The sequence below is a fragment of the Mirounga angustirostris genome, unplaced genomic scaffold (assembly GCF_029215605.1).
Source record: "Mirounga angustirostris isolate CCGP_5_RB_7025 unplaced genomic scaffold, mMirAng1.0.hap1 SCAF_7, whole genome shotgun sequence".
Lineage (NCBI taxonomy): Eukaryota > Metazoa > Chordata > Mammalia > Carnivora > Phocidae > Mirounga > Mirounga angustirostris.
Genome location: NW_026991715.1, coordinates 59,818,839 through 59,837,110, shown reverse-complemented (window position 1 = coordinate 59,837,110; position 18,272 = coordinate 59,818,839). Strand labels below are relative to the sequence as shown.

General features: G+C 37.8%; 1 protein-coding gene across 2 annotated transcripts in view; it reads right to left on the bottom strand.

Annotated features, from left to right (window-relative positions):
- The window catches only part of SCAMP1 (secretory carrier membrane protein 1), a 123,984-nt gene that overhangs the window by 89,439 nt on the left and 16,273 nt on the right, over positions 1–18,272 (bottom strand). Inside the window, exon 2 of one of the 2 annotated variants that reach the window (XM_045897012.3) lies at positions 3,756–3,833. The exons of the other annotated variant lie outside the window; for it this stretch is intronic. Coding sequence (XP_045752968.1) covers positions 3,756–3,833 — 78 coding nt within the window. The remainder of the gene's footprint in view (positions 1–3,755; positions 3,834–18,272) is intronic. 2 annotated transcript variants of the gene reach the window in all.

The following is an 18,272-nucleotide window of genomic DNA, read 5'->3' as shown; positions in this document are numbered from 1 at the left end:
ATGGTGTCACTTATTTCTCTGATTCTATTTTCATGGATTCTGAGTTGTTTTTCCCTGGCCTCCTCTTTTCCCTTTTTATCTATTATATTGTCTTCCAGGTCACTTATTCACTCTTCTGTCTCAGTTACCCTAGCTGTTAGGTTATCTAGATTGGATTGGATCTCACTGATAGCATTTTTAAGTTCTGCCAATTCAGCTTTCATTTCTGCCCTTAAAGACTCTGTGTTGCCATTTCTCCATTCTAGCCATTGTCTTCACAATTGCTAGCCTGAATTCCATCTCCGACATCTTGGTTATATCTGCATCCATTTGTAAATCTGCAGCATAAGTCATAATCTCTGAGTCTTTTCTATTTTGGGGGCTCCTCCTCCTAGTCATTCTGTTGATGGGTGTTTGAGGGAATGTATAGAGTCCAAATTATTGACCAGAACCCAAGCAAGATGCACCTGTTTTCTTGGGACCTTAGGGTAGCTGGCCTCTTGTTTTCCCAGCCTGTCTTCTGGGGAAGGGCCTGCTGCGCTGTTACTCAGGCAACCCTGTTTGGGCGGAGTTGCCCTGCCCCCCTGTGGCAGCGGGAATCAGTTTTTGGGGCTTTTGTTCTCTGGCGGCTTTCCCTGGTGGCTTTCCGCGTCTCTTCCGCGAGTCAGAGCAGAAGAGACTGTTTCCAACCCTCTGCCTCAGAGCAGAGAGACCACGATCTGTTCTTCAGTGAGCTCTCCAGGCCACACCGTCTCCGTTTCTGTCCGTGCTGCTATAAACTGCAGCGTCCTGGGTTGTGCACCCCTCCGCAGCACTCCCAGTCCTGCCTCCAGGTCGGGGCATGTCTCTGCCCTTTGTGCTTCTAAAACCGCCAGCCACCCCCAGTTCGCAAGCATGACCCCGCCGCTCCAGGTTTCTGTCCCAGGGGCTGCCCTAAAGTCCTTTACCCGCAGCTACCGGTCTGCAAGTCTGTGCCCCGTCCCCAGCGCGTGAGGCTGTCACTCACCGGTGGTGTAGGATCCCCATGGCCAGGCACCCTCCGGTTGCCGTTTATCCTCCAATATCTGCCCGCGGAATCATGGCTCCCCGCTTCGAACCTTGAAACCAACCGCCTGCGATATTCTGTTTGTAGAGATCCAGATCTTCTTACATCTCAGGCTGGTTTCATGGGTGCTCAGAGTGGTCTGGTAGATATCCAGCTCAATTCCGGGGACCAGTTGAAATAGGGTCCCCTACTCTTCCGCCATCTTTCCTAGTCCTCTTCCACACACCCTTTTAAGAAGATACTAGAGGATGTTCACCACCAAAAGTGGGGAATAAACCGGGTGGTCTGTGCCAGAGCTGCTTCAGCAGTTTGGGCAGTGGCAGAAAGGACGCTTCCGCCCGGGTTCTGTGGCTTGCAAATTTGGCTTTGCCCCGTACTGGTTTTTTGTTTTGTTTGACTTTTTTGGAATTTTCCCACGGTCGCTTGGCAGTGGAGTGGCGCTCATGCACTGTAGCCCCCTAAATCTTATAGTTTATACACTCATTCTGCTGATGGATTTTCTCACTTGACCTTAAGTATTTCACCACACCCTTATGCACCAATTCAGAAACCTGATTTTCACTAGTATTTTTCTAAAATAAATATGAATACCATCAATCAACTAAAACAGTATTTGGATTGAGTTCTAACATATCACTTAAATCAATTATCCAAATACATCTGATCTGTTTTGGAAAATAGTCACAACCATTTAAAAAAAGACAAGTTTCTGATACCATACATAGAGAAAACAAAGGAATTTTTTTTTATTATTTCAACTACAATTTCAATCATGTAAAAAAGTTCACTGGAAAATGCATATGTTACAGTAAGTTACATTTCCCTGGTTCTGATACTCTATCAAATCTAAGTGTTTCATTTTAAATTGGCTTGTCCCTGTTGCCTAGCTACCTACATAAGACTATTCTCTTTCAGAAAACCTTTCCTTGATTGCAAAAACTCTGTTTCAAACTATAATTTACACTTTTATGTTTTCTTTTTCCTGGCTCTATCTTCTTTGTGTAATTGTTTTAAATTCCAATTAGGTGAGAAATTTTTCGTAGACCAGGACTGTACCTTCTATTCTTAAGCACCTTTCTCTAAAGACAGAACTAGCAAAATGTAAAAGGCAAAAGCTTTAGAGAAAACAGATGAGTTAGTTAAACCAATTCTGCCACTTACTATCTGGATGACCAGTGTCTCAGATTCTTTATCAGTAAAACAGAAATAAAAAATATCCATTTTGAATGTTATAAGAATTCAGTAATGATAGATAAAGCACATGACACAAAGTAGACAACTTGGTAAAGAGTACTAATACTACTGCTAAGAACAATCTACAGCTGCTACTTTTAATAAGTCCACCATACTTCTTGCTAGTAAAATCTTACAAAAAATTATATGCAAACTTCTTTTCATTCTTTACCAACAAATATTAACGAGTCTTGGTCCCATCTCCACCCCCCGAAATCATATTAAAAGAACTACATCTTGTGGAATAAAATATACAGCTCTTCTTTTTCTCCCTTTCAACTACAACCAAATGCACTCTCATACATACATTCATAGCACAAATTTACTATACAGCTGAATCTTATGAAATTGCCATTTTTACATGTCAATACTGGTCAGCTTATTGGCCATCCCCAATGGTTCAATCTGAAATTTGCTTGCTCAATGAACACTTTAGTAAACCCAGGCTGGGGTGTAGTTGCTATACATAAGCAAAGTCTGTTAAATAAGGGCTTTGAAATAAAGTGAAATGTAAAAGTTCATTCTTATTTTAATGCTTTTACTTTGTACAAAGCTCTTCCTAAAACTAAAATGTTAATATAAAATATTTTGAATAAATTTCTAAGCTAAAACTACAATATCTTTGAGAATTATTTTCCAGACTATGGAAAACACACATCAGGAAGAGATGATTACGTAATGATCATTACACTGATCTGTAAATCCAAGCATACAATTGAAGAACTTCAATACCTTCACCAGGATGACTTGTATTTCAAAAGCCAATGGTGTTTAAACTATGAGACCTCTTGAGTGTAAGAATTACACTAAAGACTCAAAATATAGTAACAAAATTATTTGTCAGAGAAATTTTGGGGACGAACTCTCAACAGAACCTACCTCAATAGTTCTCAGAACTGGTTCAGAATACAATCACCAAAACAGCTACAACAAAAAGCACAAGTGCCCTGTGAGAGAGTAGGGCCCTAATGAAAAGTGTAATAAAATTCTCCAGGTGCTTCTAATATGCATCCAGGGTAGAGAACCCCTGTTTCTTAAGGATTTTTTTCATACCCCTACATAAATCAAGACTAAATTTTGAGGAAAAGAGTATGTTCCTAAGCCAAGTAAAGTTCCAGAGGTTTTAGTCTGTCTACCACAGAGTAGAATGTTCTGTTTTATAGGAAAACATCACCCCTACATTACCATGAAGACAACACTTATACCAAAAAGCACTTCCCTCTCCTAAGAACTGTAGTAAGATTCTTAGGAGGGATTAGTAGCAATATAGAACATAAAAGAAAATTTGTAGTACTTCACTAGGACCATCATGGTAATTTTCAATTATTACTGATACTCCTTTCTGTTTAAAAAAAATTTAACTTTCTAAATTATAAGTAAAACACGAACAGCTTATTTTATATAAGTTTAACCAATCAACTAAAAAAGAAATCATAACTGAAATATAATTCCTATTTAATTTCAACATTTAAAAGTAGTCCAATTAAGATAGTCTTACTGTTCTAGAATCCGAGAATGGATTATATTCATCAAGTCCTGGTGGAACATTTCTTGTCACTTGTGTAACTGATGGGTCCTGGAATAAAATTCAAAGGAGAAAAAAAGATTACTCAGCCTTTAAGGCACAGTTTTGATATTCACAAAGCACTTGCTCTATCTGTACTTTTGTTCACCCAGCAAAGCTAACAGAAGAGAATAAAGAAGATTATCAGATTTACTCAGTCCATTCCAACAAGGTTGAAATTTATACCCACAGCCCTCACACCCTCAATGAAAAATTTGCATCTGGGTTAGATGCAAATCAACTGCTATTATATAAAGAATGAAAACAGTTATGTGGAACTGACTGCACAAGACCATCTTGGGAAATCTTGGGCAAACCCACCATCCTTTCCTTTGGGTTCCACAATGAGTTCATGTCCCCCACCCCCTTTTTTTTTTTTTTTTTTTTTACAATATCTCCTATCACTTTTCCCTACTGCAGATACAAAAACCACATTACAAATCAATGTCATGTACAGGCAACATCTAGAGCATCCAAGATTAAGCACCACTTACTTGTTGTATTCTACTCCAATAGTTTCAGTTGACTACAGTTTACTGCGTCCTGAACAGTTTCCACTTTTCCAATATATTACCATAATATCCCAGCTTTTCAAATCTTTTCATATTAGGCTTTCAAATAAATAAGTCCCCAAATCCTAGAGAGTTCATCTACTTTTCTTGTGAATGAATGTAAGACACAAACATGAACATCTCAACAAAACCAACTATGTAAGTAACATGAAAAAGCATTTACAAACTGTAATACAGCCTCACTGACTTTTCTGTCTCTAGTCTCAAGCTTTGGCATGCATCAGAATCAAACACAGATTGCTGCACCCACCCCCAGGGTTCTGGGATGGGGCGTCAGAATCTGTATTTCTAAAAAGTCCCCATGTGATGCTGCTGCTGGTTGGAGAAGCACTGCTCTCTCACCTATACTGTACTTTCTCCTATCCACCTTCCTCGACACAGTCATCAAAATCACGTCTCAAAAATGAAAAGCTTATCTTGTCATTCCCCTCCTCCAACCCCTCTCCTCTGTTCCTCACCCATTTCAGGTTTTTTAGAGGCTCTCCACCAACACAAAATACAAATTCCTCAAAATGAGATACAAGGCTTCTGACCATCTAGCTTAGTCCCTGCCTACCTTTCCAGACTCATAAACTCTCTCACAAGCACCTTCCCCTACCCAGATCTTCACTCTCTAAGTCAAACAAGCTATTGCATAAGGAGCCTTGAACTTGGCAAAAAGGAAGATGTAATAATAAATTAAAAGTACGGCACGGACAAAAAGTAAAAACTTTGCACTTGCTCAACAATAAAAAGGGAAGGAGGGAATGAAATCACTCTACTTCTCAGCATTCTCTTCCCAAGTTTATTCAAAAATGTGAGGAGCAGGAAGATTATCAAGAGAGAATGTGTGCCTCAGGGAGAAAATTAAGAGGAACATGAATATTTTAATCCAATTTTTCAACTTGGCACTGCTGTAGTTATCTTAATTTAGAAATGGGTTTAGGGGAGCACCTGGCTGACTCAGTCAGTAGAGCATCAACTCTTGATCTCAGGGTTGTAAGTTTGAGCCCCATGTTGGCTGCAGAGATTTCTTAAAAAATTAAAAAAAAATTCTTTTTAAAGAAGTGGGTTTAGAGTCAACAAGTAGAGACTTAGCAAATCCTCATGGTCCAGATGCAGTCTCAATGTCCACGCCCCTTATCCCTACCCACAAAACCAGGTGACCCAGGAGTCCTCAGCACCATATTCTTCCTTGGCATTGCTTCCTCTGGCAGGAATACTCTAAGGGAGGGTAAACCTAGCAATCTCCTCTTCCTTAAAGACTCAATCTGAAGAACAATTCACATCCTAACTAATAAAATTCCTGATACCCAAGTCATTTCATCCCAGGCTAAGTGCTTCCACAAAGCTTGGTATTTATCTCCACCAGCATTTATTTCACTGAATCATGATGATCTTCATACAAGTCCCTTTTCCCAAATTAGAATGTCACTTCTTTAAATACAAAAAATACATAAATAGATCTTTTTTATTTAATCATACATGCCTAGTATACTGTTTAAGTGATTATTACCACTCCCAAAGAGAAAAAAAATCCAGAGGGTAATTCCTCAGGATAGTAGCACCAGTACCTGAAAAACAAATGTGCACAAATATGAAGCTAGTTCAAAAATTTAAGTGAAAAGATGCTGATCTCACTCATAAGGGAAATACTAATTAAAACTACCCTAACATAATCATTTCTCACCTATCAGATTAGCAAAAATCTACAAGTCTAACACTGTCTAGTGACAAAAGTGTGAGGAAATAAGACTTCTCATACATTACTAATGGGAAGAGAAATTGTTACAACTCTATGGAGGGACAGTTGGCAACAGCTAGCAAAATTACATCTACATTTATACTCTGACCCACAATCTCACTTCTAGGAATTTATTCCTAAAATATACTGGCAAAATACTATTTATAATAGAAAACTGGAAGCAAACTAAATATCAATAGAATATAGTTGAATAAACTATGGTACATGTACATGATAGAGTACTATGCAGCTGAGTACTATGCAGTTGTAAAATACTATAAGAAAATCTATACACTGCCATGAAATGAGTGAAAAAGGTGTAAAACAATGTAAATGTTACCTCTTATTCAAAGGAAAAAATTAATGTGTATGTGTTTATTTAAATGTTTAACAAGATTAAAAAACCAGGGGTGCCTGGCTGGCTCATTTGGAAAACCATGCAACTCTTGATCTCAGGGTCGTAAGTACAAGCCCCGTGTTGCATGTAGAGCTTACTTATGTAAAACCAATGATTACCTATGGGGAGATGAGGAGAACAGTGATAAGAGAGCACAGGGTTGGAACCTAGACTTTGCTGAACGTCCCTTGTTTTATAGTTTTTACTTTGGAGCCATGAAAATATTATATAATTTAGCAAAATGTAGAGTGAAAAATATGGATCCTAGCCAACATTCATGCCATCAATGTCATTCTTTCAATACTAGCGAAATACAGTGAGTCCAATGAGTCCCAATTCTCATTTTATAAATACACACAGCAAATTATCAAGTGTCCTAAAATTCACATTAAATTTTTTTTAATCCTACCTAAGGTATAACTTAGCTCCAAAGAGATGCAGAATGAAATCATTCTTCCAATTTTCTTTTAACTACAATAACAAAAACATACTTGGTTTCCTTCTAGATTCTAGAAGAGTTTAATCCAGGCTAAGACTTAACTGACAGTTTAACAAAAGCACTGTGTCAAGTGAACTGAGTTCATTTCTAGTTAGTCTGGAATTTCTCCTTAATGTAGTATTAGGTGACAAAGGAGTAGAATATGTACAGGATTTGCCAAGAATGATTTAGGAAGATAAAGAACTGCTATCTCTGAATTATTACATGACTAACATTTCAAATTAGTTTTAATAAATGTAAATAGTATTGAGGAAGCTGCAGTCTGTAAACTGGAAGAAAACAACAAAGCTTAAGATTTAATAATGAATAATCTTTTTTTTTTTAAGATTTATTTTGAGACCGTGTATACACGACTAGGGGGAGGGGCAGAGGGAGAAAATCTTCAAGTAGACTCCCCGATGAACCAGCGCAAGGCTCGATAGGGGACTTGATCTCACGACCTAGAAGATCACGACCTGAGCAGAAACCAAGAGTCGGGCACTCAACCAAGTGAGCCACCCAGGTGCCCGAATAATGAATAATCTTTTAAAGCCTATTAAGTGTTTAGCACTTACATTACTTCCAATCCTTGCTATGATCCTTCCTGATGGATGGTATTATTCTATTTTTCAGACAAAGAAGCTATAGCCTTGAAAAAGATCAAGGGGCACCTGGGTGGCTCAGTCGGTTAAGCATCTGCCTTCGGCTCAGGTCATGATCCCAGGGTCCTGGGATCGAGCCCTACATCAGGCTCCCTGCTCAGCGGAGAGCCTGCTTCTCCCTCTCCCTCTTCCTGCCGCTCTGCCTACTTGTGCTCTTTCTCTGTCAGATAAATAAATAAAATCTTAAAAAAAAAAAAAAAGACCAAGAAACTTCCTGAAGGACAATTAGTGTATGTCTGAGACAAAATATGAAGCCATGACTTTCCAATGCCTATATATCTATTCTATCAGATATACTAAAAATAGAATTTACCACAATCACAATTTTTATCAAGAAAAGACAATGGAACCTGAAGCCTGCTTAAGATTCTCTCTCTCGGGCGTCTGGGTGGCTCAGTTGTTAAGCGGCTGCCTTCGGCTCAGGTCATGATCCCAGGGTCCTGGGATCGAGTCCCACATCGGGCTCCCTGCTCAGCGGGAAGCCTGCTTCTCCCTCTCCCACTCCCCCTGCTTGTGTTCCTGCTCTCGCTGTCTCTGTCTCTGTCAAATAAATAAATAAAATCTTAAAAAAAAAAAAAAAAGATTCTCTCTCTCCCTCTCAAAAAAGAAAAGACATTGGTTGAGCTGATTGTTTACTAATGATTCCAAAGCTTTGGCAGGAAAATACTACACTTTCTTTTAACACAACAAAATGAAACTGTTTCAAGTGCTACCTTGGTTACTTCTATGGCAGTGGTTCAGGAATCACCTGAAGGGTTTGTTAAAACCCAGATAACTGAATCCCATTCTAAATGTACCTTGATGTCTGGGATGGTGTCTGAGAATCTGCATTTCTAACAAGGAAAACAATCTGAGATAGTCTCACTTTACTGACTTAAAGGAATATACTGGGCTTCTGTATTTTATTGACTTTCAAGAAGTATAGACATTCTTAAGAATTTAAATACCCTGGGGCACCTGGGTGGCTCAGCTGGTTAAGCGACTGCCTTCGGCTCACATCGTGATCCTGGAGTCCTGGAATCGAGTCCCACATCGGGCTCCCTGCTCAGCGAGGGGTCTGCTTCTCCCTCTGACCCTCTTCCCTCTCGTGCTCTCTGTCTCTCATTCTCTCTCTCTCAAATAAATAAATAAAATCTTAAAAAAAAAAAAAAGAATTTAAATACCCTATTTGGATAGGACTACCCATAAACATTAAAGTTATAAATTTATGTCATTTAGTATGTCATTTAATTATGCCATGGCTATTATGCTAACCCGTTATTTAGTAAGCCACTTACTTCATAGTCCTATTTCATTAAAAACTGAAATGCCTTATAAAAATGTTTTTTCAAAGAGAGTAACTAAAATGTCACATCTAGCATAATTAGCTTTTTTACATCTTTAATCCACATTTCTTTACCAAACCTTCTAGGGTAGTGTGCTTTCATTGTATTTCAAATTATATCATCCACCACGCATTAAACTGGACATTTCTCCATCACTCCACACATAACCTCTCAGGAAGATTTTAACCTGGCAGAAAGTACTTTCACCTTCAGCTACATGCAAGGAGATGAAGTCAATAAACAAGTTTTGTGGTTAATCAACTTCAGTACCCTGCTTATTCTTTTCTTCTCCATATATATACTATCTTCAAGCTAAATAGTCTAATAACATAATAGCCTACATGGATGATTGTGTACAACCATATATTATGTATCCACTTACTAGATCTGCTAACACTTAACAGGTTTGAGTTTCAAGATCAACACTCAAAACCTCATGTATCTTAGGTACTTGCTCTGTAATAGAGTACTAGCCTAGGAATTAGAAACTCTGAGCTCCTGGCAATGACTAGACTCTGTGAACTTAGGCAACATACCTAACCTGTCAATTTTCTCATCTGTAAAATAGGGGAAAATTCTGAGAGATCATTGTCCTGGTCAGTTGCAGCTCTGAAATGTTAAGCTATAGATTTTAAGTCTTTACCATTTGGAAAAAAGCTGACTGCCTATATCCAAGTCCCAATTCCACTAATGAAAAGTTATAAACTTTGAACAAGGCAATTCATACATCAATGTGACTCAGTTCCTTCACCAGTAAAACATATCACAGAGCTCATGAGTTACTACATATAAAATGCTTACTACTATTCCTGCACATGGGAAATACTCAGTGATAGCTGAGACTGTTATCATTACCACTACCACCAAGCTAAAGATGAAACAAGAAAGCTTTCCATTTATGATTAACTGAGATATTAAGAAAGTATAGCGCATCATGTATGATGAATAGGCCAAAATACCCACAGCCACCTTGTGAGGAAAGCAACCAGACATTCTTTGCCCACCTTTGTGTCATGTGACCCTGTTATCTCGGCTACATGTTAAAGGATGAGGAATTGGCTTTTGTGCCAAAGGCAGCCATTTTTAGAACTGGAGGGGAAAGCCTGGTAGACCCCAACAGAAGGGACACTATATTGGATAATGACTGATCAATTAGATCCTATTTTTTGAGCTACTTGAATAGGAGACATAAAGACTGGTAATTAGTAGCAGGAGAAGAAGCTGACACTAGTCATGGTAAAAAGACAAATAGAAGCTAAAAAGAAGGTGACCAGAAAAGGGAGCAGCAGGTACAGCAGGGGCATGGCAATTACCAGGGTTGCCAATGTGTGCCCAAAGCAAAAACAGGGCCAATAGAGTTACTGCTATTTCAGTTGGTGAAGAATGACTTGGTGTTACAGGAGTTTTCACTGTCCAGATCCTCAGAAGGTCCTCAAGGTGAAGGAAAATGGAGAAGGAGAAGAGCAGAAGAGGGAAAAGAGGATGGCAGAGATCAGCCCCCTACCCTTCACTTAAAAAAAAAAAATTGCGCTGTACTGGTTTAAGATTTTATTTATTTATTTAAGAGAGAGAATGAGATAGAGAGAGAGAGCATGAGAGGAGGGAGGGTCAGAGAGAGAAGCAGACTCCCTGCCGAGCAGGGAGCCCGATGCAGGACTCGATCCTGGGACTCCAGGATCATGACCTGAGCCGAAGGCAGTCGCTTAACCGACTAGCCACCCAGGCACCCCCGCAATTTTTATGTTCTATAAACACTGACTTCACATGAAAACGACTTCCACTGCTTGGTGGGAGGGAGGTGAAGGGTTGGGGAGAGGAAAAGGGTATTTGAGGAAACACACTGTTAGCTTCCAGAGTCTGTTTCACTACAACTGCAGAGATTGACTATGTTGGGGTACCTTTCCTCCCTCAACAATCCTTACAATAAATCTCTTATCACCTGAGGTAACCTGAGCACGTCTCCATGCTTTAAAACAGGAACAGGTGGAATCAGTGTTCTTTGCCATTTCGTGTTCTGTTAAAACTATGTAAAGACAGTTTCCTGCCACTAACTAGATTTCAATAAAATCTGCCATAAGAGAAAGATTTTTTTAAGTATGAACACTTATCGGTCACTAGTATACATGACTCTTGAAATGTAACTAGTCCAATTTGAAGTATGTTGAAAGTACAGAACACACCATATTTCTGATTTCAAAGATTTAGCACAAACCAATGTACAATAGCTCATTAATGATTTTTATGGTGATTATGTGTTGAAAAGATATTTTATATATAGGGGGTAAAATAAAATATCAAAATTAATTTCATCTGGTTTCTTCCCGTAGGTCTACTAGGTAATTTTAAATTACATACTTAGCACAAATTATACTTCTATTGGATAATTTTTTTTAAGATTTATTTATTTTAGACAGAGAGCACAAGAGAGCATGCCAGTGGGGGGAGGGGCAGAGGGAGAGAAAGAGATTCCCTGCTCAGCGGGGAGCTAGATGGGGGACTCTCTCTCATGACCCTAAGATCATGACCTGAGCTGGAATCAAGAGCTGGATGCTTAACCTGAGCCACCCAAGTACCCGTCCACTGGACAGTTCTGAGTGAAGCAGTGCAATTTATTCAAGATTGGCTTATAATTTCACTTTCATCCATTTGGACAAATTCAATTGTGTTAGCCAAAGGGAAAACAACAAACTCAGATTTAAAGCTGAGTTTCCTGTAAGTTTTTCAAAATTGCAGAAGATGACAAGAGGGGTGCCTGGGTGGCTCAGTTGGTCCAGGGATCAAGTCCCACATCAGGCTCTCTGCTGAGCAGAGAGCCTGCTTCTCCCTCTCCCTCTGCTGCTTGTGCTCTCACTTGCACGCTCGCTCTCTCTCTTTCTTTCAAATAAATAAAATCTTAAAAAAAAAAAAATGACAAGAGACCTGATCAGCCGCTTCCCAATCCACTGTCTTCATATAACACAGTAGCAGACTTTTACTACACTTTTTCACTTAACTCACACCTTTTTACATGAGATGCTAGAAGACAATAATTTGAGTATTAAAAACATTTAGAAGTAAATGCATATTTCTAATTCTATCAAGCATGTCTGTGAGAAACCAAAGGCTAAAGCAAAGACAGATTCAAGGAGAAGAAGAGAATTCATCTATTTGAGCACTAGACTATTTAATTATGTCATGTAATCTTCAGAACAGCCGTATTACTTAATTCTATATCCTTTCCTTCACTGCTAACAATACTACCTAACACATGTTTAAAGTAATTTAGCCAAAGTCATATAGCTAATAAGTTGACATGGTAGGATTCAAATTCAAATCTGATCCCTAAGACTGAGTTCTTAGGGAAAAATGCAATAAGAAAACAAATTTATGTTTAAAACACTATCTCCTCAAAGGAAAAAGGCTGAATTAAACATGGCATTGCTCCACAAAACTTAATTAAAATACTCTTCAATAGCTCTACTTAACCCAATCAATATTATACACTAGACTAGGCAACTTGATTAAATAGAAGTCCCAAGCTAGAGGCTATGAGAGGCCCTACCTTCAGAGACTTAAATTTTTTTATCCTACTTTGTACTTCTCAGAGCTACTATAATCACATGAATTTAATAAATACTGAGAATTTCACTTACCTGGAGAATTACTTATTTCTAAATGCCCCAATTATTTTTAAAAAACCAAAGAAACTATGAGAAGCCATTAAAAATCTCAGCAAGACACTAAAACAACATGTATTTAAGAAACCTTTTATAACAAACCTTAATAATCACTAGAAACTATTCAGTAAATCATGACTTTTAAAACCTGGTTTCCATTTTCATTACAAGTCCTGACTGTCTTACTCAAACCTAAAAGCAACTCACATACTAAATTTTGTGAACCCAAATCAGTACTTAGTAAATTAAAATAACCGAAGCCATCACACCAAGCAGATTTAATGAGATACCACTTCACACCTACTACTGGCTACAAACAAGAAGACAGAGACAAGTGTTGGCAAGGGTATGAAAAAACTAATCTGCTGGTGGGAATGTAAAATGGTACAGTCATTTTGGAAGTTACCAAAGTACCTAGCAGTTCCACTCCCAGGTATATATCCAAGGGAATGAAGACATGGGCCCACACAAAAATTTGTACACAAATATTCATAGCAGCACTATTCCTAACAGCCAAAAAGTGAAAATAACCCCAATTTATATCAACTGACGAAAAAAAATGTATATCCATGCAATAAAAGTGTTATTTGGCAATAAAAAGAAATGAAGTCCTGATACATGCTACAATATGCATGAACCTTACATTATGCTCTGTAAAAGCTGCCAATCAAAGACTACACAGCACATGATTCCATTTATTTTTTTATTTTTTGAAGATTTTATTTATTTATTTGACACAGAGAGAGAGCGCACAAGCAGGGGGAGCAGCAGGCAGAGGGAGAAGCAGGCCTCCCGAGGAGCAGGGAGCCCGATGCGGGGCTCGATCCCAGGACCCTGGGATCATGCCCTGAGCTGAAGGCAGACGCTTAACGACTGAGCCACCCAGGCACCACCAGACCATTTATAAGAAATCCCCAGAAAGCATATTAGTGGCTGCCTAGGGCTAGAGGAATTGGGGGAAATTGGGGAATGACTGCTGCTAATGGGGTTTCTTTTTGTGGTGATGAAAAGTTTCTAAAGTTGATGGTGATGACTGCACAACTGCAAATACACTAAACACCCCTAAACTGTATACTTTAATTGGGTGAACTGTGCAATATATGCATATCTCAAAGCTGTTTTTTAAAAAGATAATCAGATGTAGTATTTCTTAGAATAAATGTTGCCAGCCAGCTATAAATTTCTAAGTCTTCAAAATCTAAATACCACATCACTCATTAAAGAGAAGTACTCATTAGGTATGAAGTCAGGATGGAGAGGGCGGGGGTATTAGCTATCAGGGACCAAAATGACACCAGAATTTCCTATTATACTAAATCACCAAAATTTCTTCTGATATTTGAGAAACTGGGTAGCTAATACAGCTATGTGCCCTAGTATTAATGCACTGAAATCTAGAGACATAAGAAGAAAAAAGATAATCATGAAGAACAGGAAAATAATTGGTCATATGTCTGTCAATGACCTGCAAGTTCAATCACCTTTGACCACTAATGAATAAATCACTGAAATGAAACCCTAGAGATCAGAGAACAGCAGCAGTCTTCCCACATAAATAATCCCTCATTTTCAGTGAACTGTTAGATTTTTGTACAGAAAAGCCTGTTTTATCACACTCAGTTCTTCAAGATTAATGAGTTTTTGATCATTATCCTTTAACATACTAAATACTGAAATTACCAGAACGATTTACCACTAAACGTGACAACCAAAAACCTATGAACAAATTTTAAAAGGTCTTAGGGTTTGGGGCTTTTTTTGGTCATATTATGGGCAGTGAATTTTTAAACGTAATTTTTCCACCTGAGAATAAGTGTATACTTCATAGAACACTATCTTATGAAACAAAACCTGGCTAAATAAATTACTCGTTAACTTCGTGGTTAACAAGAGTACTTAAAATCAAGTACAAGTACCCAGGCCAGTACTTAAAATCAAAGCACCACCAAAGCCAGGCATTCTGTACAACAATATAGCCAAGGCAGGAAAATGTTCGGAGTTCGAACTGTGACACCAGGGATTCATCTCCTGCTAGCTTCCCATGACTTCAAAAAGGAATCATAAACTCTAAAAACTATTAGTCCCTAATGTAATAAAAAACAAAAAAACAGATGTCCTTTCCAAAAATCATCAACATTAAGCAACCAAGTGCACAACTTTCCAACATTTAAACAAACTTTAAGTCATAAAAGTACAATGACCTTTCCTTATTACCCTCAGTTCACATTCTGATCTGTAACAGCCTCTAAAATGCCTAAGCTTTGTAATACAACCAGTAATTTGTATGTTTTGTTTTTGTTACTATTTCTGTTAAAACCAAAAAGTTTAAAAGTTAATAAAAATTCATGAGAAAACATAAGCAATTTAGGGATAAAATAAAAGAAGAATAATCACATTCTGTAACCAAAGATAATCTTGCACCATTATTTCCTCTTATTTTAAGAGCCTCCCATCTCTGCCTTGATTCAAAAGAAATATTCCTATAAGAAATATAAAAAAACAACCAATACCAAAGGCAGAAAAATTCAGTAATTTGCCTAAGGTCACTCAAGAAAGATGTAGAGAAGCAAATCTAGACAGCCTGGTTCCAGAGCCACCCTTTTACCTCCTCCCCTCAACAAGTGAGGACAAACCTCCACAAATTTCATTTACTCCTTCCTCTAATGCCCCTAATACCAGGTTAAGAACAAAGAAATGCCTCTCTGTAATATATGTACTTCACAGAACATTTTCTTATGAACTCAATGCTAAATGGTGATTCAGTTGCCCTGAGACACAAATACAAACATTTCTATAAGAAATTTTTTTAATCAAATAGAAGGATGCAATACACTTCTTTTAACCTTGGGAAATACATTAATTTGCATTTTTACAATACACCACTGACTTGTAAGCAATTCACTAAAATTTATGATTATTTGAGATGCCAAAAATTAAGCATGCTACACCATAAATAAAACCACAAGACTGACGAAATCCACCTAAGACAAGCCTCAAAAGCTTTAGTAAAATTGCTAAATGGTGGTAAAATTATACTACTATACCAGCCCTTGGCCATCTCTAACATTATTCCTGATGCTCTTTTCCTATCACCTCCTACTTCCATTTCTCACCACTTTCCATATGTATTTCAAATGACCACATGAGGATTCTAACCACCATTAGAAGATAGCCATAGGAAGGGGCACCTGGGTGGCTCAGGTGGTTGAGGGTCTGACTCCTGGTTGCAGCTCAGGTCATGATGTCATAGGTCATGGGATCCAGCCCTACACTCAGTGTGAAGTCTACTTGAAGATTCTCTCCCTCTGCCCCTCCCCCAACTCATGCTTGCTCTTGCTCTAAAATATATAAATCTTAAAAAAAAAAAAAAAGATAGCCATAGTTAAAATGGCTACCAATAGCACATATATGACTCCGACACTGCTTGTATCTCTTTGAGAAAGCAAAAACTTCCAGTATTTGTTCTATATATATTGTTTCTACACTATGCATTGTTTTGACTGTTTGTGAAGCAAAAACTTTTAACAGCTACATAAACTAAATCACTTGTATTCAAACGTCTGATTTTTTTCTTCTATTATCAAGTTAAAACTATCAGTGTATAACTATCACAAATACTTTCTTCCTAGTTTAATCTCACCAATACTTAAAATTCATTTTACCATATACATTCCTTGCTTTAGTAAAGAGGCTCTAATATTTCTGCTTATCTGCAAAAATAAATTCAGTAATTCATCTATATTCTGTAAAATATATGTAAAAAAAGGAAAAGTATCAAGTTGGTAATACTGATAATGTGTTCATAACTGCATTTTTTTTTTTAAGATTTTATTCATTTATTCATGAGAGACAGAGAGAGAGAGAGGGGCAGAGGGAGAAGCAGGCTCCCAAGGAGCAGGAAGCCCGATGCGGGACTCGATCCCAGGACCCTGAGATCATGACCTGAGCCGAAGGCAGACGCTCAACCATCTGAGCCACCCAGGCGCCCCTCATAACTGCATTCTAAAAGTACTGATGCAAGCACAGATTTACAAGCAATTGCAACACTAGCTCTGGCAACTTTGGAAGGTAGGCAAGCTAATATATATACTCTAGGGACACTCAGATACTTAGGAGCCATTTTGCATGAAGTATAAGGGCTTTTTTAAATAAAAGTATTTCTTCTGCAAGAAGAAAGATAAAGAAAGAATACAGAAAATTTTGAAGAGGGTGCCAAGATCATTCCATGGGAAAAGAATCATCTGTTCAACAAATGGTATTAGAACAACTGGATACCCACATTTTCAAAAGAATGAAGTTCAACCTTACTTCACACCATATACAAAAATTAACTCAAAAAGAATCACAAACATAAATTTAAGAGCTAAAACTATAAAACTTTAGGAAAAAAACATAAGGGTAAATCTTCATTACCTCAGATTTGGCAAAGGATTCTTAGACACAACATCAAAACACAAACCACACAATAAATATAATTCAGACTGAATCAAAATTTGTAACTTTTGTGCTTCAAAGGAATTAACAAGAAAGTAAAAAGATAATTGACAAAATAGGAGAAAGTATCTACAAATCATATATAGTTGACACCTGAACAATGCAGGAGCTTAGGGGGGCTGACCCCCCCAGGGGCAACAGAAAGTCAGTATAACTTTTGACACCCCCAAAACTAATACATATTGTGTATGTTATATACTATAGTCTTACAATAAAGTTAGAGAAAAGAAAACATTAGGAAAATCATATGGACGAGTAAACACACTTACAATAATATACTGTATTTACTGAAAATAAGTGAACCCATGTAGTTCAAACATTGTTCTTCAAGGTTCAACTGTACTTGGGTAAAAGACTTGTATCGAGAATGTATAAAAATCTCTTACAATTCAGTAATAAAAAAGATAAAAAACCCAATTTAAAAATAGGCAAAGGATCTGAATAGATATTTCTCCAAAGAAGATATACAAATGACCAGTAAGCACATAAAAATAAGCTAACACGATACAGCCATCAGAGGAATGCAAATCAAAACCACAATAAGATATTCCAAGTCCATTAGGATGGCTAGAATCATAAACAGATAGTAAGTGTTGACAAGAAAGTAGATAAAGCAGAATCCTCATATGCTGCTGGTTCCAATATACAATGGTGCACCCGTTGTGGAAAACAGTCTGGCAGTTCTTCAAATGATTCAACATAGTTACCATATGACCCAGCAATTCCACTCCTAGGTACATACTCAATTTAAAACAAGTGTCAAACAAAAAGTTGTACACAAATGTTTACAGCAGCATTATTCATCATAGTTGAAGGGTGGCAACTACCCAAAAGCCCATCAAATAATGAACTGGCATTACTAATTCTTAAAAGCACTCAAAACCAAATGCCAGAGAGATTACTGGATTGCTCTCTTTGTACAGGTTTACAAAGAGTTCTTGCGGCAGTTCTTGCACAAGGAAGGGGAACACAGGCCTCCAACACTTTCTACAATGTGAACGAAAAAGCTATAGGGCAGTACAGGCTGTCTCAGTAGAAACAAATGAAATGGAATAAAAGTGGTGAGGGGACTCCGTACAATGTCAAATCCAACCAACCTCTACACATCATCTTTTTTTGGTTTGTTTATTTGAGAGAGAGTGCA